General features: G+C 34.0%; 1 protein-coding gene across 1 annotated transcript in view; it reads right to left on the minus strand.

Moving 5' to 3' along the window:
* The window catches only part of LOC128991039 (adenylyl cyclase-associated protein 1-like), a 96,555-nt gene that overhangs the window by 19,090 nt on the left and 52,943 nt on the right, over nucleotides 1–24,522 (minus strand). Inside the window, exons 2-4 of the mRNA XM_054413751.1 lie at nucleotides 23,872–23,904; nucleotides 5,007–5,135; nucleotides 733–883 (exon numbers count right to left, since the gene is read on the minus strand). Of these exons, the coding sequence (XP_054269726.1) occupies nucleotides 733–851 (119 nt within the window). The 5' untranslated portion in view covers nucleotides 852–883; nucleotides 5,007–5,135; nucleotides 23,872–23,904. The remainder of the gene's footprint in view (nucleotides 1–732; nucleotides 884–5,006; nucleotides 5,136–23,871; nucleotides 23,905–24,522) is intronic.

The following is a 24,522-nucleotide window of genomic DNA, read 5'->3' on the forward strand; positions in this document are numbered from 1 at the left end:
TCTGCAAGTAGCACCAGGTCCGAAGGGCAAAGACAATGTTTTGTGTAACTATTGAATGTATAGTTACCTTTATATGTGATATAAGAGAATATACTTCAATACATCAGAGTCCTGCAAACTTGGCACTCGATAACCAAGTAGTTTGGATTTCTCGTCGAACTCTGAAAAGAATAGAAACTAAACCAATGCTCTTTGCAAAATTGCACACAATTCTAGTTTACACAACTAGTTTACCACCAGAATTGTGTGCAATTTTGCTAAGAGCATTGGTTTAGTTTCTATTCTTTACAGGGTTCGACGAGAAATCCAAACTACTTGGTTATCGAGTGCCAAGTTTGCAGGACTCTGATGTATTGAAGTATATTCTCTTATATCACATATAAAAATAACTATAGTATTCATCTTTCTAGACAAAAATGAACAATTTGAGTTGGAGGAGGAAGAAGAAATTCTATGTGTAAAGATAAGATTGTTCAGCTCACTACTTCACAAAACAAGTGTATGTGACTCAATATCCTTTAAAAATCCTAAGATATTATTCATAGTCTCTATTTATTTTAATTCTTTACCATTAACATTTTTGAAATTGAACAAAGTATAATTAAACAAGGAAAATTATTTTTGTTATTAAAACAGAATAAAAAGTTCTTCATTTGTATGTTCACCAAAGTGTTTTTGTCTTTTGCAGCAAGCTTTACTTATTATGATTTAGTTATATAAATGACTACTGACTGGAAAGCATCGCTGACTAGCTTGGCCTGGGCAGCAACTTCAGCTCCTATCTTGCTGGACAGTGAGAGGTAGGATGACAGAGGGCCAGAGATGATGTCCTGGTAAGCCTGAGAGCTCATACTGGAGCGGAGAGGTGGCGACAAGTTCACTTCTGCAACAAACAAAGCAAATTCCTCATTAGCTCTACTATTTCATTTCTTTGAGGGCTATTTTTTGTATTGGAAGGTGATTTTCCTGCTGTGCCTGTATTTGTGTACCTATTAATCTCGTGATTCAGCATTGACTTTTGGCTATAGATGTTGTTATCTACATGGACCAGCTACGCTAAATTTGTATTCCAATGGAACATTATTGTTGAATAAGGATGTACTGCAACAACTAAAGACTCTGATACATCATTCTTATCAAAATTTTCTCTTGAATGTTAAATTAGTTGAGGATCTTTATTGTCACGAAATGTCAATGTGACTTTAATGAAAGGACGATGTAGACTGTGACAAATAAACTCACCCAACCACAGTTCCTGGATGGCAACCCTTTTTATTGGAAATGATCAACTACTTAAAAGTACAGTGACACTTGTTATATATTTTCTTTGTTCCAAATATGTTGATGGGTATTTAGATTTTATTTGAAATAATTTATAAATAAAAATACTTTTTAAAAATAACACGTTTTTAAACGCACTAAAAAGTATAAAATAATTTATAAAATGTTGAGAGAATAAATACTTGTAAGAACAGAAATCCCGTTAACCAAAGTGCAAGACATAACAATTACTAGTAAGCAAAGCTGGTAATAAAATTTTAAAATCCAGTGAAAAATAAATATAAATATTCCAAATCATTCATTACAATTAGTGTTTAAAACTGCAGTAAGAATTTTAAACCATCATTTGGTTTTTATATTAAAGAAATTCTCTTAAGGGGTACCTGATTTTGACTTATATCAAAAATATTAGGAAAGTAATATTTTTTGTTTTGTTCATTATATTTACTTTAAAGGTAAGTTACGTGTCCAAAGCAGCAGCAAACGATTCATTTTATCACAAGATATGTTTAAGAAACAAATTTACTTGACATTTGATATGAAACCTATTGACATCAGTTACATTCTGGCTGGCTTATCAAAGCTGATGATTTACACGTCATACACATGTCAGTTCATACCATGAACATTTAATCTTTCACATCCTCTGCATACCTAAACTTGTGTTTGACAGATTTATGCTCTTGTCAGAACTGTGGAGAAGTAGCTAGATAATTATACAGAAACAATATTTTCTTAGGCCTAAATATCAAAAAGGGTCTGACAGTACTATACTTTTATTTTTAAAACAGTTTTTTATTTTTAAATCAGTTTTTTAAAGAGTTTTTCTGGTGTGGCTGTTTAGAGATAACTCCATTAATGGGTGCAAATAGCAGAGGGACAAAGAGTAAACTAGTACAGTTCAAATCAAATCAAATCAAAATACTTTTATTCCAAAAATTAAACAGTACAATAATAGAACAATATATTACATGGAATTATTCCCCCGGATAGACTGTTGATCTGTGATCGGGGGAAGAGTTCTTGTAAACCATTGTTAGGCAATATACAAAGTATTTAAAATTTGTTCGATGCTATTACCTACATCTACTAGAAATTAAAAAAAGACAAACACCTTTATAAATTTAATATTAGAAAGGAAACCCCTAATTTGAGTTAATGTTGATTCTAAAATTAATCTGTGTATGTAGGCTAAATAATATTAAATAATACTCAAAATCAGGAATTTATTGTAGCTAACACAGGTAAAAATATGATACGTGCACAGCTTACAATCTGACAACTAGTTAATGGTGAAGGATGGGTACATAATATAAAATACCCCCGCTGCAGAAAACCTGCAGACTAACCTTTGCCTGATTAAATTTCCCTTAAATATTTTTTTAAACATCTCATATTAATTCCCTATTTCAATAACATTAGGTTTAACGAGTACAGGTTTGCTGCTACAGGAAAGGTAATAAAGTGTGTTTTTTAGTAAAATGTTAATAGCTAGTAAAAAATAAATTAATTTTCCAAGTTTATTCAAACTTTTTCCATAAGCAAGTAAATTAGAACAGTTTAATATTCTCCATAATGATAAAGTGGTCATTTTAAGATAACAATTTTTAACATTTTTTTTGTAACAATAACCATACAATATCACAAAAAAAAGTGAAAACAAAAGAAATGTTTAACCATTGACTATTGTTGTTGTATTAATAGTCAAAGGTTTAACTCTAAGAGAAATATGGAAATTCTATGTTTAAAGGGTCACAAATTGAGAAAACCCAATTTTTACCCCATACACCCCCATAAAACCCCGTTCCTATAGTACGATCATACTGGTTCGCGAACTCATTCGAATGAACTTAGGTTTACACGATTTTACCGAATTTCATCAAAATCGGATAATTTTTCTTAAGTTATTGTGGTAATGGTCACACATATATGAATTTGAGCGGATGGTGTTTTTAGCCTCTGAGGACACCAAAACAAAAAAAGTAAATCGGTACTGGGTCTAGGTCTTACCATCATGAGTAATAGGTTATTCCCTGTTACTTATGGGAAATTCACTAACATTTAAATAAATTAAGATACAAATTGAAAAATAGGAAGTCAAACCAGAGACAAAAGCTAAAGGCGTCCTAATAAAATGGAGCGAAGGATGAGAGGTAGTTCTGACAAATCAAAACCTGGCGAGGAAATAAAAAGAATAAGTGGTTTCATAAATTACCCATCCAGCCCTCCACTTACAACAATATTGATCATTCTCAAGTTATAACAAAGTAATGTTTATAATTACCAGGAAAAAGAGCGACACAGAAGTTGAACATTTTTGAGAGAACTACCCACAAGACCTCTCACAGACAGACTACAGTTAGAACACACTGCCCTTGCCCAGTCACTGAGACTAACTAGCCAGTGGCGGCACATGATAGCACACACGCTGCAGTTTTGTTATTCAATTTGGGCTGTAATTAAATTGATCACCAACCGTGGGCAGTAAACGAATAAATTAGGAAAACTGAAATTCCTATTATAATATTACCTAAAAAAATATTTAATTTAACTGGTTTCAATTATTAGTCAATTATTATTAACTTTTACAATTAAATACAATTAAATGGAGGAAGCTGTGTTCAAGAACCAATGATCTCTGAGTAAGGGTCATTAGATGCTGCAGCACTGAAAGCAGACTTGGCTTGTCGGGGTGTATGGGAGGTTCAGTTGGAGGCATTATTTGATGTACGTGTCGTTGACACTGATGCTCCATCGTACTTTTACCTCCCATATGAAAAAGTATTGGAGAATGCTAAAAGAGAGAAGAAAAGAAAATACTTGACACTAACAGAATCAAGAAACGCTTCTTTCACCCCACTAGTCACTTCTATAGACGGAATTCTAGGCAAGGAGTCCCAGACTTTGCTCAGGGCAATGGCAGAACGACTAACAGAAAAATGGAAAAAACCTTACAGTGTGGTGATGAGCTGGATAAGGGTAAAAACCACCTGGGCGACATTAAGGGCCATCATGTGTCTAAGGAGAATAAGAAAGAAGTGGAGGACCCTTAGAGAATTTGAAGAAGGGGCTGGAGTACCAACATTTTATTAATTTAAATAGCATTGTTTATTTTTGTATGTTAACTGATTGATTTATAATCAATTTCTTTTATTACTTTTTCACTTATGAAAACTGCCAAACACAATCAACTATCATATTCGTTCCTAGATGTTTTTTTCTTCCTAAAATCTTCCCATGTATTTATTCACTAAAGATTTTTTCACTAAGAGTTTTTGTCTGCATACTGTCTACTTATTTTATTTGATCTTTAGTGTAATCTCTGTTTTGTGATTCTTTCCCATATTTTAATAATATGCTAAATAGGAAGTTAACTCCATAAAAGTTAAAATATTTTTTTTAATGTTGTATCAATTTTATAGTAGCCTAGCATACTTTCACAAAAATTAGCAATGAATTTTGTTGTGATGAACAAATAACTTTTACCAACCTAGTACAAGCTAGTATATCACCTGAAAAAAGAAGAAAACACAGCACTAAAATAAGGAACATTTGACACTAAACAATTCCAGGTATTTTAAACTTTTGTTTGGATTAGTTTATCTACTAACGATGCAGGTAAAAACATATCTGTTCAGCTTTTATTTCTTCTGGTTCCAACCATTATAAAAACCAATTCAGGGGGTAATGACGAGTGTTTCACATGTATGAAAGATAACACTCACGAGTGGCAGAATTGGAGTGAGTGAGTGTCTTAGGTGAGTCAACAGTCTTCTCTAGCCGTGATGTGACGTTCTCTAGCCTGGTCAATAGAGAGTTGAGCTCAACAGCAGGGGAGAGAGGGTTGTCCTGGCCTGTCAAACAAACACAATAATTTTACTGGCTGGAAATCACCCATATATAATACAATACCAAATACTGTAATTGAAATTATAGTTCGGTATAAGCTACGCGCGCACTACGGCGGCACGGCACGGACGGCATTTTTAAGAGGGGGTGCGCGCACTAGGGCGGCACGGCACGGACGGACGGGACGGGACATCCGCAATTTAGGACAGTTGACAGTCTGCGAGCTAAAAATTGTGAGTAAAGATGGATGTAGATAAAGTGGTGATAGTATGTTTAATTTTAGCAGAGGAAGAGGAGACAAGAAGGTGCAAGCAAAGATTTTAGATACACCACATAAACAGGAAAAGACTAAGTTTTGGAGGGTTCCACACCTTGTTTCCTGATCTTGTAGAAGGATTATGTGTAAAACTTACTTGATTGTTTCATAATAGATCAAATTTCTGCCCATATATTGTCACGTCGGACGTTATTCTCAACGAGAAAAATCAACTTACTAACATCTATGTTTACAACATACGAAAACACTGCTACTTTGACAGAGATCAGTCAACTGTGAAGTCAAAATTGTTGTTCTTAACGTCCAATGCCTGAGAACTAAATTTAACCTAGTTTCCCTTTTTACAGAGGAGGTTGATTGTGATTTTTTGTGTGTTTCGGAACATTGGCTTTCTGCGGATGAATGGAACTTCTATAAATCCTTGTCTGGCCTTCACATAGTGAACATATTCTGTAGAAATGTACATAAAAACGGTGGAGTAGCCATCTTCGCATCAACGAAATATAATTGTAAACAAATAAATTTGGACATCTTTTGTGTTGAGCTTTCACTTGAACTTGCTGCTGTGGAGGTACTTGAAATATCAACTATTATTGTGGCAGTTTACCGTTCCCCTGACGGTGATCTGGAAACTTTTTTTCAACAATTGGATAATTGTCTACAATACCTTCTTAGATTTGAGGCTGGTAAAATAGTAATCTGCGGGGACTTCAACATCCATCTGGAGCGTCCATCGAGAGAGGAGGCCACTTTTGCTAATCTTCTACGTAGCCATGGTCTATATATAACCTCAAGACTCCCTACCCGTGGCGAGGCCTGCTTGGATGCCGCTGCTACCAACATCGACTCATGGGACTGTGAGGTGGAAGTAAAAAACTCACTTGTGGCTGACCATGATGCAGTGGTATTGAGGCTGACAACTGAAAGGGTGAGTGAACAACATGATTGGTTAGCTAGTTATGTAATAGAAAAGAGACTAGTTAGTAAGGATGATTTCCATTTGTTTTATGGTGAGCTGGAACATACTGGCTGGGATTTTCCAAACCTTCACTCTGATCCAGAGGGAGCGTTCCATGCCTTCTTTAGTATTTTTAAAGATAAGTTTGACGAAGTTTTTCCTGTTAGAGTCTTCAAGCCAAATACAAAGCTTAGACAGAGAAATGTCCCTAAAAAAGGTAGGCCTAGTATTAAGGAATGGTACACTCCAGAACTTGCTAAAATGCGAGCCCTTACGCTCCTGTTTCATGATCACTACAAAGCTGCCATAGATGTGGATAGGAAAGAAAGGTTCTTCTCCCTATACTGTAGGGCAAAAAGAGATTACAGTGCTAGTGTAAAAGAAGCCAAAAAACTAAGTAATGTTGAACAAATCAGAAAGTCCCATAACACGTGCAAAGCAGCCTGGGAAATAGTAAATGAACACCGTAAGCCAAGCCCAGGGCCTAAGATACAGGCAACACCTGATGAACTGAACGACTATTTTGTTCAAGTGGCAGAGAGTGTAATTGCCGATTTACCTGTCTTGCCGACTGACCCTACAGAGGCTATGATAGACCGTTCGCCAGCTCGCAAATTTGCAACATGGAGAGAAGTGAGTCCTGCTGAAGTTATAAACATAGTTAAAAGATTTAAAGACTCAAAAAGCCAGGATATTCATGGGATGTCTAGCTCTGTACTAAAGGCAGTGATTGACACCATTGTGGTACCTCTCACCAAGTTAGTGAATGCCTGCCTCTCAAAGGGTATATTTCCTGATAGCCTTAAAACTGCTAGGACCATACCTATTTATAAGAAGGGGGACCCAAAAATCTTGGCGAATTTCCGACCTATCTCCATCTTACCGATTTTCTCTAAAGTATTTGAGACCATAATGAAGAAACAGCTTGTCGAGTGGCTCGAAACCCACGACCTGCTTAACAATGCCCAGCATGGTTTTAGAAGCGGGAGATCAACTACCACAGCCCTTTTAAACCTTGCTGAGATAATAACTGATGCATTCGAAAACAGTGAGTCCGTCCAACTCGACTTATGTGACCTCAGCAAGGCATTTGATGTGGTCTCGCATGACATTCTAGTGGCTAAACTAAGCAAGTATGGAATCAGTGGGATGGTACTTAAAACACTGGCGGGTTACCTTGAAGACCGGAAACAGATTGTATCACTGAGTGGGGCCTCCTCTAGAGTTGGTGTACTGCTGCACGGAGTGCCGCAGGGATCGGTCCTTGGCCCATTACTGTTCACAGTCATGATCAATGACTTGTCGCTAAACGGCCACACACTGCTGTTTGCAGATGATACCACCTTGTTCTCTCGAGGCCGAGATCTGCCAGAACTCAAAGCGGAGTCCGAACAACTGCTGACGCGAGCCAAGGAATGGTTTATCTCTAACAAACTGAAGATAAATGAGGACAAGACGCAATCGCTGATATGCACTCTCAAAACTAGAGAGGAGGAAGATCAAGATGAACCTGTGAAGCTACTTGGTTTTTGGATTGACTCTAAGTGCAGCTGGAGTTACCATATTGAAAAAGTCTGCGTTAAGCTCTCCAGAGTCTTGTACCTATTTAGGAAACTTAGGTCAATCATTACGCAGCCTTACTTAAAGACTGTGTATCATTCCCTCTTCCACAGCCATATAATGTATGGACTGGTATTGTGGGGACACGCTCCTGCAGCCCATGATGTACTGCTGCTCCAAAAAAAGGCACTCAGAATTATAACATCCTCGGAATACACTGAGCATTGCCGGCCTATTTTCAAAGATCAGCAGATACTTACCATCTACAGTCAATACATTTATGACATACTTATCCTCCTTAAAGAACGTGAAGGAGAATATTCTAAAAGGGAATATCAGCACAGCTACAACACAAGAAGAGCACAAGACCTGGATATGCCACGCTGTCGCTTGAGTCGCACTCTAAAAAGTTATCCCCGCTCTGCAATAAAGGTTTTCAATACTCTGCCAGTTCGAGTGCGAAATTTGGAACTGCCGAAATTTAAAAAGGTTGTTCATGGAGCCCTAGTGGATAGGCCACTGTATTCGCTGGGTGAACTCGTTGAGGAACCACTCTTTAGATCCTAGCTAAAATATATCCGCCATGCCACAGTAAAATGTAAATAATGTATATATTGTAAATAGTGTAAATATATGCTTTTTATTGACAAACTCATATGAGTTGACGCAATCTATCCGACATTGTCGGTCAAGGATGAAGACCTCAAGTATTTCAAGTATTTCAAGTAAGTAAGTAAGTTGAGAATGGCGGATGTCCCGTGCCGCCTGCCCGCTTGGTGTGCAGTGCTCCCGGTTGGTACGGGCGGTACGGGCGTCACGTCAGCTCGGAAATGTCCTGGAGTTCTGTCTCCCGGACTTTTTAACAAACGGCGGAAGCTGCCGAACGTCCGTTGCCGGCCGTACCGCCGTAGTGGGCGCACTCATATTACATTCAATGTTATTAACTTTAAAAAATTGCCGTGCCGCCCGCCCGTCCGTGCCGTGCCGCCGTAGTGCGCGCGCAGCTATAGAGACTAATGAATAGTACAAAAGATAAGCATTGGAACCACGGGGCACGCCCAACAGGAAAAAATCTTTCTTATTGTTTTGCTAAGGTGTGATGAGAGCATGAATCCCAAATTGTTGAGTTCTAAGGTGCTATCTGTACTCAGAAGATATGCACCAATATTTACACACCTGTACTGTCTGTTTTGGCATGGCACATTAAGCTTCTCATACCTGCATACCTCCCTTCTACAACTTAGTCTTAGTCGCAAACTAGCCTGAAGTAAAGAAAAACAATCCCAGGGTCCTAGTAGAAACAAAAACGAACAGATAGCAGTGGTTAAGTGAATGAGTGAATCGCTGTGTCTTTTTTTGACAGTTACAGTAGTGGTGTTTTTACTTTATCAGCTATTTTTAAATTCTATGAGATGGTTGTGGCTTCAAAGCAGACAAATAGTGGTTCAACAGAAAACAAATTTATTTGATGACAAAACTTTGCTTGATGATCACCGAAGCTGGTTCAGGTTGGACAATCAAAGTTCTACTGCACACTGATAGAACCATCAATCATGATAACGCTTAAGTGAGTTAAATTTTTATTTTTATTTACAAACTTTCAAATTATTACGGTAAAATGACATGGAACAATCTATTAAAACTACTGCTTTACTTCTGGTAATACAAACAGGTGTAAGCACGCTATGAAATTGTCCTAAAATAAAATACCCCCGCCGCAGCAAACCTGCAGACTAAGCGAATTTCCATTTGCCTGATTGGATTTACATTAAAATGTCTCCTTAAAAATATCACATTTATTCCCTATTTAAATTGAATCAGTTTAACACATACTTAGGTTTGCTGCAACAGGGAGGGTTAAAGTGTTTTTTTATGTAAAATGTTAATAGTTAGTAAGAAATAAAAACATTTTCCAAATTTGGGCAAAATATGTTAATAAATAAGCAAACTACAACAGTTTACTTATCCTCCATAAGAATAACATGGGAATTTTAAATTTAAAATTTTTTTGAATTTTCTCCGTAACCATTAGGCGCATTATAACGCTTCAATATACTAAATTATTTGTTTTTTTAAGCTCTACAAAATAGTTTGGAAAGAAATTGCAAAAACTTAAGTTTTTTGGGTCAAAAATGGGAAAACCCCATTTTTACCCCATAAAAGCCCCCATAAACCCCCGTTCCCATGGTCCGATCATGCTGGTTCACGAACTCGTTTGAATAAACGTAAGTTTACACGTTTGTACCAAATTTCATAAAAATCGGATCATTTTTGCTCGAGTTATCGCGCTAACGGACACACATATATATATATGAATTTGAACGGATGCTATTTCCTCTAGGGACCTCAAAACGAAAAAAAAAATCGGTGCCGGATCCATGACTTACCATGAGTACTACGGTAATAGCTTATTCCCTATATGGGAAATTCGCTAAAAAGTCATCAATATCCACACACTCAAGCTTGCTGGATGCTGGACAAAACTACATCTTAACATGATGCAAACTTTATGATACGATGATAATCAGTTCTATAAAAAGGTAAAAGATATCTAAATGTAATGGTGCAATCTTATTCTAGCTTTACGTATATAAGCAGATGAAAATGTCACTTTAAATGTTCAAATGTTCTATATGTGCCTTACCTAATGGGTACAAACGCTCCTTTATTGGCTTTTGGGGATCAGCATTTTGGTTAATTGAGCTGTTAAAGACAATGTAGATAACTTTATTGGTGGTTAAATCAATTACCCAATGAATGTTTGTGAAGGGGTTTAATATGATTTTATATATTATTGAAACTACTCTCATTGCAAAGAATTGTAAACTATCAATTTTAAGTCCCCAGCTCATTCGTATACTAGAAAGAGAAATGAGGTTATCCTGCCACATAGATTAAAGTTTTTTGAAAGAAACCAACCTACATAGGATATACTTTTCTTAAATATATTCCAGAAAACATAAGAAGAGAAAATAATTTAAATAAGTTCAGGAAATTGCTGAAAGAATATTTAATACAACTGGCCCCTAAGCTCCATAGAAGAATTATCCACCTCCCAGATATAACCTACTGTAGATATAAATATTTTTGTTATTACTTTTCATTTTTGCTTGGTTATTTGTAAATAGTAGATTTTAATTAGATTTAGTATTGTATTATATATGACGCTATTTACTGTACAAACTATGTACAAAAAAATGAATAACTATGACTATGACTATGGTAATATTCAATTATCAAATTTAGAACAGACCAAATTACTGAAATGATATTATTTGAATGTAGATTACTGAAACAAAATGTAGAGTAAATACTGTATAACTGCAGTTGATAAAATTACAGATCTCATAATTTATTTGTCAAAACATTATGAACTCTCTTGTTAAATATTATTCAGAGAATTTATTTATTCTTGTTGATCGCTTTCAGAGATTAAGTAAATCACAAAACTGTTTTCCTGTTACAGGTATTAGGTTTTTCAATGCCCTCCCTGGTATTGTCCGTTCCCAGAGGAGATCAAAATTTGTATCCATTGTGAAAAATTGGCTTGAGTTAAACCCATATTACAAATTTGATGATTTTTTTGATGCCATGAAGGCGGCACAAAACTTAAATACTTAATAAGTCATGTACGTCTACTGAAAGGTATGTTTGTTTGACAATTACATTTTGCATGGTTTGCTGTGTAAAGTTTTTGACAGAAGTGCTGTTGTTTGGTTTGCAGTGGATTTTTTTATATGTTTTATTCTTTCAGGAAAAGACTGAAATATTATTTTTTGTTCAATATTTTATGTAAGACAAAGCCTATTGTAAATAACTTAATGGCCGAAATAAATCTTGAATCTTGAATCTTTCCAACCATTTACATTGTAGTAACTGATGAATATTTGGTATCGAACAGAAATTCTTACACTCTGGATATATGCGTTTCCTGGGTTGAAACTATGTTTATCCTTAGGGCTCTACCGATTGGTTTTTAAAGTTCCCATATTAATGTAATGGAGTTTGTTCTAAATCAAATCAACGGAATATAATCAACTTAAAGTAAAAATTTTTCAACCAAGAAAAGCAGGAATAATAATTATTATTATGTTTGATTGGCTTTGATTATATACTACAATATTAAAATGTGTCATCAATAAGCTATTGTACTTGCATTATCTTACTAATATTATAAATGTGAAAGTTTGTGTGTTTGTTTGTTTGTTTGAAGTCCAATCACGCATTAATTACACGACGGATTGGGCAGAAATTTGGTATGATGATAGCTCACATTCCCGATTAACATATAGGCATATTCTTATCTCAAAAATCCTTTCGGGCTCCGCCCCAGTGGCTATGGAGTTTCCCATGTTAACCTTATGAATACTCATATTTAAATGGAATTAAAGAATTTAGTCAGCTGTTTCGACTAAAACGGTTGGTTCTATGATATGCAAAAGCATTAAAAGTTATAAGATTCACCAAGAGGGTGCAGCACTATTATTTTTTTCATTTATGAAACCAGCTAATTTGAAGTAAGCAGCAACCAAAAAAACTGTGACACGCTATGAGAACTTTCTGTTTACAGTTATGTTTATGTTTTTAATTTCACGAATAATTTGTCATATTTTGTGAATCTTTAATAATTTTTTTTTTTTCTATTGTTTGGGCGAAGTAGTAGAACATTATGGCTATGGTAGATGTGTAATACTATGGTATACCGTGAATTGAAATAAGCAAATTTTATTATAGGCCAACTGTGTCCTCCCCCATTGCAAACGCAAAGCTTGAGTATTTAACTGTTCTAAGCATTTTATACTTATATGCCAATCCCGTACGAAGGACGGGTACTCTGCTAGTATTATTACATATTAAAGTTTTTACTAATAATTTTAAGCGATGGTGCGAATTGTCTTAAATAAAATTTATAGGCACAGATAGAAATTTAGTATTAGTGACATATTTTACAACACATTTTCACAGAATTAGACAAAGCAAGTTTGAATATTAATGATAAGTTTAAGCTCTAATATTCAAATAAGTCTCAATTCAATGTCCGCAATGAGTGTACAGCCAGTAGTCCCAGTGAAGAGAAGTTGCAAATGTTTATCAACCTCTAGTGAGCCATCTCAAAGAGATTTACTGGTATTAATTCATGCAGTGAAGCAGAAACGTTGATTGTTTGCCAGCTGAGGAAGCGAGAGGGTCCATTCAGCGGATGCAGCTGATCTGAAATGTGTCCAAATCACTGCGCCAAAGTGGGCAATCAAAGCAGCGGCTGGGCAATCTGACACTTTGATATTTGGAATCGGAGATGTAAGGAAATCTTTGAGCTGATATTGTCACCAGAGTGGAGATAAGTGATAAGATTTTGTTGATACTTTGGTATAAATTATTAATAAGCTAGCCACTCACTAGTCATGACTAGTGACTAGTTAGTAGTTATGACTGACTAGTCACTCACTAGTTACTAATAACTCAAAAATGTCACAATAGTCTGTTGTTTTTACAATTTAAAATTAATAAATAGCCTTCACTTTCGGCTTCATCAAGCAATGAATTTTTTTTATCTTAAAGTCAAGAGGGAATTCTCGGCTACAGAAATGTCACCTAGCCTGAAAGACCTATTCTTTATTGTTTTGTAGATCGATGGACCAAAATGTGGGCTCTGTAACACAGGGCTAGAATTGCCATTAGAGTTACGGTAGCTGAAATAGCCTCTTTTGATTGTTAAATAAACCTTGCTGCAAGAATATAATTTAATCAAATGGTTAGTTAAGTACTATATTTATATTTTGACTGCCAACATTCATAAACGATTAACCTCTGGTTGCAGCCTCTTCAGAGTCCATACTAAAAGTTACATGAATTTTACATTAGTAATATTGGTAAATGATATAGATAAATTACACCTAAATATGAGGAACGACGCTAAAAAATGCACAGATTGTGACAGATTGCGTATAGGATAATGAAAATGTTCTTCTCTTGGGGGAAAATTAGACAAAGTGCCATAAACACTGCACCTCTAGGATAAAGTCTATCCTCTTGCCCGTTGCCCCTAAAACTGGAGCAATACTTGCAAACACTTGGTCAACATAATTATTGACACTGTTAATAGCTTATAATATTGATAAGTGATTATATAAAACGCCCAACGACAACAACATTTTTCATCCACCTTAAACTTATAATTTTCCTTCAAAATATATCTGATAGGGAATAAATCGGCTCATACAAGGGAAAGAAATCCAAGACATGAGGTCACATGAGAGCAAATTCTAAGCTGATCAGAAACACATGTCACAAAATGGAGACAGACACATCTGTTTGGGGGGAGAGGGGGAGAGAAGTGGTTGAAAGGAAGAGAAAGGTTCAGAAGAAGTGATTGATGAATTAGGGTTTACTTCTAAGGAATCCATCAAAAACCTCTTCAACCTGGAAGTCAAAGATAGTGGAGTCTTGTCTATGGTGGTAGAATAAAAAACTATATTTTAGAAACAATACAAAAATTGTGTGTGCACTTTAAACTCTGAAGCATCGGTAAACTAGTTGTACGAAATAAATCTTACACTACCTACTAGTTTAGTTTTAATATGCACTAAAGGATTTCAAACACACATATATCCTTAAACGGTACTCTATTATTTTGTCTAAAAATAATTAAATATCATTCAATGATTTCATAATTTATTTTGGGTCTTCCCTATCCTACAAAGGGAGAGTTTTAATCAATACTGTTTTTCAATTGTCTTATTTGATTTAACATTGACTACACAATACTACTGAATATTGTTGATTAATTTGTTACTTTATGGCTTTTTTATGTGATGTAAGTATTATTTTCAGTTGCCAACTCAGATCCGCTATTTTGAATAAACGTAACTTTTAAGAAGATAATGAGCTTAATACATAATTTGAAGAGGTAAATAATGTCCCAATTAGTAAGGTTATACCACCTAAACTTGCTTTAATATAATGAAAATCTTAATGTTTCATAATTAATTAATTGTATCACAGTTTATGGCCTTTGACAAACAAAAATTATTTTAAATTGTGTAAATTCCATTATTAGGTAGAGATTAAGATGAGAAGCTATTAACACAATATTTGTATTATTAAGATTTTTTTTTTCTAAATAAAGCTGCTCAATGCTTACCCTAATTATTCTAAAGAAGAAAAACACTATTTCCAAAACTGGTATCATCGATTATAAGGTAAGGCAAAAACAATTGGTCAAAGTAGGCTATTATGAAATTATAAACATTTAACTTCCTCTAAATTTCATATTTAAAATATTAAACCCCAATACTGGTAATAGAAAACTCATTTCCGTACCCTCAAGGCTGTGATTGAGAAATTTGATAAGAACCAAACTGAATCAAATAGAATCCAGATCCATTGAAACACTGAGATATTCAATGAGCATGTGCCGTATATGTAAATACAGCCAAAGAACAAGAGCACAACACAAAGATCCATTATTAATAACAGACTTGGATAGTTAAAACGCTCGCCCAAAGATAAGCGGGCATAGACTTGTTAAAAAACAAAGTTATGCTGGGTAAATAATTAGAGTTTCCATCTTAAAATTATTTTTCCAGTAAACAATGTGTTGTAATACATATTAATAGATTTTGGTAAAACTTGTTTTCTGGTTAATTTTATTCTAGAAATAAGGATCTTCATGGTTTGTTGATGATGTAAATGGATGCCTGGAAACAATCTTGTAATTTGTATTAAATTTTTAAAACTAATGTTGGTGTAAATTATGTAGGTTTAAATCATTTACATGACATGTTTAGTTTAATTATTAATACACCAGATTTCTTAAGATGATTCATGAACGATTAATAAAACTGAGAATTCATTAGGATATCAAACAACAGAGAACATATAACAGTCGATAATTGCTATCTTACAGCTTTTCCTGGAAGATTGGCATGTGTTCACAACACTCATGCATGAGGCAGGGTTTCAATGGTTAAGGTATTTTTTATTTTTACTTTTTTTTTGCTCAGTCAATCTCAATAAAAGGAGATTTGTTCTGCATTTATTGTAATTTATTTCTTCATAGTTATCTCAATTGACAAAAACCTTAAAGGGCCGGTTTCGGAGCTCGGGACTAACGCTATTCCTGGACTAAAATCCAGTTGAAACCAGATTTTATTCTAGGACTAAAAAATCGGGTTTCAGAGCTCGAGGATAAGACTACTTTCATGGGGTTCGGAGTCACGGGTTACTTAATCCTCCAAGAACTTAGGATTTTTAAGTAAATTTAAACTACCCGCTTTAATTTACATGGCAACATAAAAAATTATAACAAATAGACCATCTTAACACTAATACCGAAACCCCCGTCTGACAGGCCCACGGGAATTTTCAAAAACGCATGTTGGCAACACTGTTTACTTGGTAGATTCCATTCCCCCAATACCTTCCCCCCTTTTCCTCCCCTACCTATTGATATATCGTTTATTCATTTTGCATGGGTGCCATGACCTTGACAGGTTGTTTGTTCATAACATGTCCGTCTCAGAAGCCCAGCGTTAGTGTATTTTTAAGCGGGGTCCATTATTTTTCAAATGGGGTCTCACAGACCGGGGGTTTCGGTTAACGTCAGCCGGAGTAGGGTTTTGGTATTAGTGTTAAAACTTTATAAAATAAATGGGCTACATACAAAAACTTAATACTTCTCTCCAAAGAAATTCAAGGAATTAATAAAAGTAACCTGGCTATTCCAGAAATGCTAGGGTATACCCACATAGCGAATCAATAAGTCAATCTTTATTTGCCATAAGGATATATTTACATATCATTGACAAAGTCTATTTGCAGTTTTCAAACCAAGTCTTAACATAAACAACAAAATACTCTTATAGGCCAAATATTACAACATTCACTATTAACACCATTGTTTAGTTGGTTCTGTACCAAAATGAAAACCTAACTAAAGGACAATTTATCCCAGTTTAAAATAATCATCCAGACTATAAAAAGGGTTTTGAAGCAGATAATTATAAAACATAGCCTTAAATTTGTTAATTGTATAAATATTTATACTATTTTTTACTGAATTATACACTTTAATTGATAAAATTATATGGCAATTACTAGTTTTACTAAGGCGATGGGATTCTAACAGCGCAGTATTTATAAAACGATTATTGTGACTGTGATTAATAAATTGAAGATATTATTAGATTGAGGGTTTTTAATATATAAACAATCAGTTCATAAATGAACAAATTTAGATTTGCAGATCTATAGAAAGAGGTTTTGCAATGATCAGGGTGTGTCCCAGTCATAGCTATTAAAGCCCTTTTTTGGAGAATCAAAATTTCTTTTATTCTACCACTACCACATCAATGCACCAATCCGTGTCTCATGAGTGACTGGAAGTTTGCAAAACAGGCCGTCCTTACATATTTCGTAGGAACTTGATTTACAAGACAATTTAAAAAATGTAGACAATCTTGAAGATAAATCATCTATATGAGCATTCCATGTGAGTTGATTATCAATATGAAGGCCCAAAAATCTTACAGCTGTGCTATTATTTAGATCACAGTTAGTGGGAATTATTAGAATCTTGTTTTGGGTTTTTTTTCTTCGTTTAGCAAAAAGCCATTAGCATTAAACCAATTTGATGCTTTTAGCTTTGTTTCATGGACAAGATTTTTAAGCTCTGTTAGGTTGTGGCATCCTTATCTTAAATAATTGATATAACTAAACACAAATGATATTAATCAAATTTAGTCCAGACTCTTTTAACAGTTTCCACAACACACATTTCAAAACAATTTCCCAACAATGTGGAACCATTAGGGATCAAACTTAGTAACTAAATGTAAGAGATGAGAATGAAAAGTTATGTAACAGGCACATTACTCGACTACTTAACTTTTAACAACTGAAACAAAATTTCAACTTCCCCAGCTAGTATTTTGTCGCTAAAATTTATAAAACCGCACTTAGTCACTGTATAGATGAAACAATATCCGAATGAGTCAGTATACATGCATTCCTGTGTGAGTCGGAGTATCCCAAGATGAGTAAGAGATAAAAATAGTGTTAACAGGCCAAGGTTCATGTTGTCACAACCACTGACTGAATAGTTTATATCTTCTCCTGTTAATATGGGTTTTATTGGATAAAGTTTCCTAACACCTAGAACACTCTCCTTGAATGAGAGACTTTTTCCATATAGGTTGACCTACAGCTGACAATTGGTTCTAAACCACTAAACAGGTGTATATCAAATAGTAAACTCTATTAGTGATTGGCGAGATTTGAACTTGAAACAGATGTTTTTGCTCTAATCATTAGATCAGCTGTGTGCTTACTGTGTATATTCTCTTTTAATCTATCCACATTGACCTGAGGTTTCCTTTTTTAACCAAACTGAACCAACCATTTTTCAGAAAAATGCAAATTGAAAAAAAACCTATTTCAATACCAGTTTGTATATTTATAAGTAACATTCATTAATTTTAAGGTCCAAAATACACCCCTGAAAAAGTTTTTTCAGATTGACGAATTAAGAAAATATTTCAAATGAAACTTGGTAGTGCCATATCATTAGTTAGAGGGAACTTGAGACGATCTTCGTCAAAATAAAAACAAGCCATTGGTTTGTATGCTATTTTCAATTATTATGTACTTTTCCTTGGGATTGAGAAATATTCAGTAAGGATACATATTGGATTGAAAATTAACCGATAAATAATTAGACAGGAATAGATGGAGCCTATTATCTTATAGGCTATTCAAAAGGTTTTGAAACTTATCTACACGTGGAACATTTTTTGTATCAATAACTAGAACGTTTTCAGTATTAAAAAAGTTTTTAAAATCACGTTACAATCCACAAAGTATTACATTTGCTATTATCATTTTCAATTACATGAGATCAAAATAATCAAAATGAAAAACCAATTGGTACCAACCAATTAAGCATAACCTAACACAAAATAATTTCTGAAAAGAAGGATTAGGTCCAAATAAAGCACAAACATTAATGAGCATTCTGGAAACATAAAGTATGAACTGAAACGCACATGCAAATACAAACAATTATTACCTCAGTAATAAGTGAGCGGCCTAAGAAAACAATTAGATCAAGAGAGATACAATAACAACAGTTCTAGCTGCTGTTTCCCACATACTAGAAACTGAGACCTCTCATGCTAGAGAGCGCCGGGCTAAAGATAATATTTTGGCGCCAGGCCCGCTCCCCCGCAAAACACCCAGGTACGTCATCGTACTACTCCATACACCTGCGTTACAATGTCAAGTTTTGAAAACGTGCTCTATTGGTTGTGTTAGGGTGTCCAGCCAGCAATAAAAATAAATTCAAGGGTAATTACAGATTTCCCAAGTTTGAATATCAAAATATCCAACTTAAAAATTCCCACTTAAAATATAACTTTAACTCTATGGTACTGTAGTACTAATTTGATACAGAGAGGTATTGGGGTCAAGGAACCTAAACAAGCTCCAATTAAAGAAGATAAATAATAATAAAAAATCAAATAAAATTTATCAAAACCATTAATTATGTATCGTTCTTTTCTCCCTGATAAAACTTGTCTAACAATCCTTCAAATACAAGCACCTAATTATTTATTTATTTTTTTATTCCACCAAGTGCTAAAGTGAGGTGAAATAAAAAACCCCCTTCTGAGCTTATGATGCGCTCTGGGGCGGAGAAGACGGGGACGCACCAAACCACAGTTAACAACACTTAAGTATTCAATCCAGCATTGGTTTGTTCGGTCTGTAATTACCAAAATCTAATGGAAATTCAAATTTTGAATCCAATACAAAATAATCTCGAAAGAGTCCGGGTAGTGTTTATAAAATATGATATAGAATCTATTGACACGCTCACACACAATATCTTGAATATACATGAAAGGCAAACCCCACTGAATGACAGATGATTTATGTCAAAAATAAATTTAGTATAGGGGGTCCCTGTATGGTGTGTATGTAGACAGGGGTTTAACAAAATTCTAAATGTAAGTGGGGTTTAGGAAAGGCTATTTCCAATTAAATTCGACTGTGTCAATACATACATAGTCGACTATGTACATACATGAAATTTGACTATGTCAATACATACATAGTCGAATTTCATCGGAAATAACCCTTCCTAAACCCCACTTACATTTAGAATTTTGTTAAACCTGTCTACATACACACCATACAGGGACCCCTTACACTAAATTTTAAGGCTTTATATTTTGGACTGTATATGCTAAACAAATCCTTGGATCTTAAGTCTAATGGGATATCATTAGTGCGGATTTAAACTATCTACAACTTTTGTGTTTAAAGTGTTGAATGTAAATTTATAAGTATTATGAATAACAAAACAATAAGTAATATACAGGGTGAATAAAAAGTCAAGACCCCCCCCTCTAATATTTTTCCAAGTAAATATACAGAGATATCCTTTTGGTGGTCGAGCAATCTTAGCAGGAAGTTTCATTTTATCATTTTGAAATTTTTGAGTGTCCCCCCAAAAGGGGGGATTTGGGGGGCAACTCAAATATTTTAAATGTAAACCCCCTTCAAGTGACACCTCATTTTAAGTGTTTACAAAAACTTAAAGAATGGTGAAAACTAGAGGTCGCTATCTCTTCTCTATCCAAAATGGTAGCCCGTCAAATTTTGTGGAAAATCTACGGTAAAATTGTTAATATTGGCTGCCATTTTGGATAGAGAAGAGATAGCGAGCTCTGGTTTTCACCATTCTTTAAGTTTTTGTAAACACTTCAAAATGAGGTGTCACTTGATAGGGGTTTCTATTGAAACATTTTTAGTTGTCCCCCTAATCCCACCTTTTGGGGGACACTCAAAAATTTTAAATGTAAACCCCCTTCAAGCGACACCTCATTTTGAAGTGTTTACAAAAACTTAAAGAATGGTGAAAACCAGAGCTCGCTATCTCTTCTCTATCCAAAATGGCAGCCAATATTAACAATTTTACCATTGATTTTCCACAACATTTGACGGGCTACCATTTTGGATAGAGAAGAGATAGCGACCTCTAGTTTTCACCATTCTTTAAGTTTTTGTAAACACTTTAAAATGAGGTGTCACTTGAAGGAGGTTTACATTTAAAATATTTGAGTTGCCCCCCAAATCCCCCCTTTTGGGGGGACACTCAAAAATTTCAAAATGATAAAATGAATCTTCCTGCTAAGATTGCTCGACCACCAAAAGGATATCTCTGTATATTTACTTGGAAAAATATTAGTGGGGGGGGGTCTTGACTTTTTATTCACCCTGTATAATAGCATAGAATAGTTAATAAGTGTTATAATAAGTATTATAGGTATTATGAGTGTTAGTACTAGTAATATAAGAATAAAATATTTTTGTACACCAAGGCTATATATAATTATTTTATTAAGTTAAGCCTGCCCATACTGGAAGAAGACCCAATGATAGAGACAAACTTAATACAGTAATTAAATGAATAGAAAAAAAACTGTTAAATAGGCATCTAACAAGCATTGTAATTTTGTGTTGATAATTATTTGTTTTATTGCAAAAGTGAGTAATCTTTTAAAATAATTGGTAAGAAAACTCTTCATAAAGTTCTTTTCTATCTCAAACAGTTTTAAGGTAAAATCAGCTTACAGTCAAAACTAAGAAAAAAGACATTTTCGTCAGGTTTGGGCCTCAAAACAAAGCAGTTTCCATTTAACAATGATTAGGCCTACAAATTGTTCTGTTTAATTAAAAAGCAGTTAAATTAATAAAAAAGCTGTTAAAAGAATATTGTACAAAAGTGCTTAAAGTACGTACTATATTACATTTTAGGAATGATTGGTCTTGCTATTCCTTCCGAAATAGATACCAATAAAACTGTAACCCCAAAAAATTTTGGTCATTCGCTATTCTAAAACTTTATTTTCATCAAACTGCAGCAAAAACAGCTGTTTTTAATTCATGCGTCGCGGGTCTAAAGAAGCATTTCTACTCTCTGCGTTTTAAACCCATAGGGAAGATCTATAATCGGCTGTTGTCAACACAGTTGTTAATTTTGATTGGAAACAATTGCATGTATCGAAAGTATGTATTGATTGTTTGATTGATTGTAGTTAATTGTTGCCTTATTGTAAATAGTTCAACATATCGATAGTATAATGTACACTAACATAATCGTAATAGACAAAACAATTGAATATATATATATATGATCGTTCGGACAATAACTTGATTAATTTTTGTCTGATTTTGAAAAAAATTGGTTTGAAGGTGTAAGGCGGGATAAACTTGAATGAGTTCGCGAACCAGCATGAATCGGACCATGGGAACGGGGTGTAACCGATCGTGATTCGATTGTCAATGTCCCTTCGTGTTTTTTGTAATGTAAGTCCGTTCCGTGTTATCGTGTTTTGTATATGTTTTATTTATTGAACTTTGTTAACGACCTTCGAATGAAGTGATTACCTGACACCTTGAGGCCTGAGGATGGTTCAAAACAAGAACCGAAACTAGTTGTCTAAATCAGCAACAACGGATTACTATATGCAGGTATTGTAAACCATTTTAAGTATATTACAGTAATCCGGAGGCTAAACAACTATTTTAAAATAAAAATATACAACAAGCTGATACAAAATATCCTGAAAATACTTTTAAATCTAAATTCTACAAATGGCTTATGAACCCCTTTTTATTCCCTAAAAGATTTTTTTGAATGACTTTTATTAATTTTTAAGTAGAGCTAGCAAATTTACCAAATTACTGTTGGATTTAGTTGGTTATGTGGTTTAATAACTTCCATTATTCCAAATGCCTGGAATTTTTCAATAAGATTATTTGGTTGTAATATTGAAATATGTAGTGTAATATGTCTCCTTGTGTGTAGTTAGCTATATTGTATTCATTAACTGACTATGCTAATTTTAGCAGTTTTATGATATTGTCAATAATTTGTATAAATTTACAAGACAATAAACAAATTTCATTTCATTTCAATACATCATGTTGTTAATACTTTCTATTGTGTACGGTACATGTTTTAACTGTACTATTCATTATTAAAGTTTTTACCTACCAATTAATTGTTTTTCTTGAATTAACCACAAACCACAGCTAACAGTAACATTTACAGACCGTGAAATATCTCATAAATTTATAATCCGATTTCAAAAATTCTTTTACAAAAAACTTTTTGTTTTCATGCCCATTCATTTGATATGAACAAGGGATTTACTTGCAATTTAAAAATTTTAAGTTAAGGGTAGGGGGAGAAAGGGGGCGAATGGGAACTTAACGTTGAATTCACAACAGTTGGGGCCTCTAGGTCAATAGACAATTCCCGCAAACTGCATATTTTTATCTATTGCAGTTTTACATAAATAAATAAGTGTTTTTTTACAAGTTTAAAAACACTCTGTAAACAATCTAATCAGTAAGATGAAGAAATAGAGGAAATAAACTACAGTAATGGTTGAACATTTTAAAATTATTTAACAACTTAAAATATCACATATAATAAGTAAACATATTATTTAAATTATCTGTTTGCAAGCTAAATTATTCTATGATTTGTATTCAAACATTCGCATAAAAAATGTTAACAAATAATCCACAAAACAAACCAAGAATCTTTGTCATCAGACAGCTAACAAATCATTTGCTTTTTCAGGCTCTGTTGGTTACTGGAACAATATTTATCTCTCATCACTGCAAAAACTCTCATCATTCTACAATTCTAAACAATAGCTTTTAAAAATAAATTTATTATACATTTTTTGTTTTGTTGTTTTGATTAAAATAAAAACCGCAATTAAAGCTGATAAAGGCTTTTAATTAAAGCTCTTTTAAAAAGTTTTGCAATTAGGTAGACAAAGAGATTGTGTCATTTTATGCCATTTTCGATTTAAATTGTACAGTCTTGACACATTTACATTAAAGGTAGTACAGTGTCAAAGCTTACCAAGTCAGAGAACTTTAAATTCACCTGGTTCTCCTGAAACAAAAAAAGAACTGTAAGGTTACAATTTTATAGAAGGCCAAGTGCTAGACTTATTTATTTTGAGATATTTGTAACCATTAATAATAGGCTATGGTTACACCTAGGCTAGGTTAGGTTTAGGCAAAGTTTGTTAGATTAATTGTAATAAAAGTAGGCCTTATTTCACATATTCATACTTTAATATTACTTAATATTCTTTTAAATTATTGATGTAATACAGAGTTTTAACGAATTTCCCATATAGGGAATAAGCTTTTACCGTAGTACTCATGGTAAGACCTGGACCCGGGACCGCTTTAATTTTTTGTTTTGAGGTCCCTAGAGACCAAAAACACCATCCGTTCAAATTCATATAAAAATGTGTGTATGTCCGTTAACGCGATAACTCGGGCAAAAAAGATCCGATTTTGATGAAATTTCGTACAAACGTGTAAACCTACGTTTATTCGAATGAGTTCGCGATCCAGCATAATCAGACCATGGGAACGGGGGTTTATGGGGGGTTTTATGGGGTAAAAATGGGGTATTCCCATTTTTTACCCTAAAGACAAAAAAATTTGCAATTTCTTTTTAAACCCTTTTGTAGAGTTTAAAAAAAGAAATAATTTAGTA

This window comes from Macrosteles quadrilineatus, unplaced genomic scaffold (genome assembly GCF_028750875.1).
Source record: "Macrosteles quadrilineatus isolate MER2022 unplaced genomic scaffold, UCM_ALF_1.0 Scaffold_3__2_contigs__length_128488019, whole genome shotgun sequence".
Taxonomy (NCBI): domain Eukaryota; kingdom Metazoa; phylum Arthropoda; class Insecta; order Hemiptera; family Cicadellidae; genus Macrosteles; species Macrosteles quadrilineatus.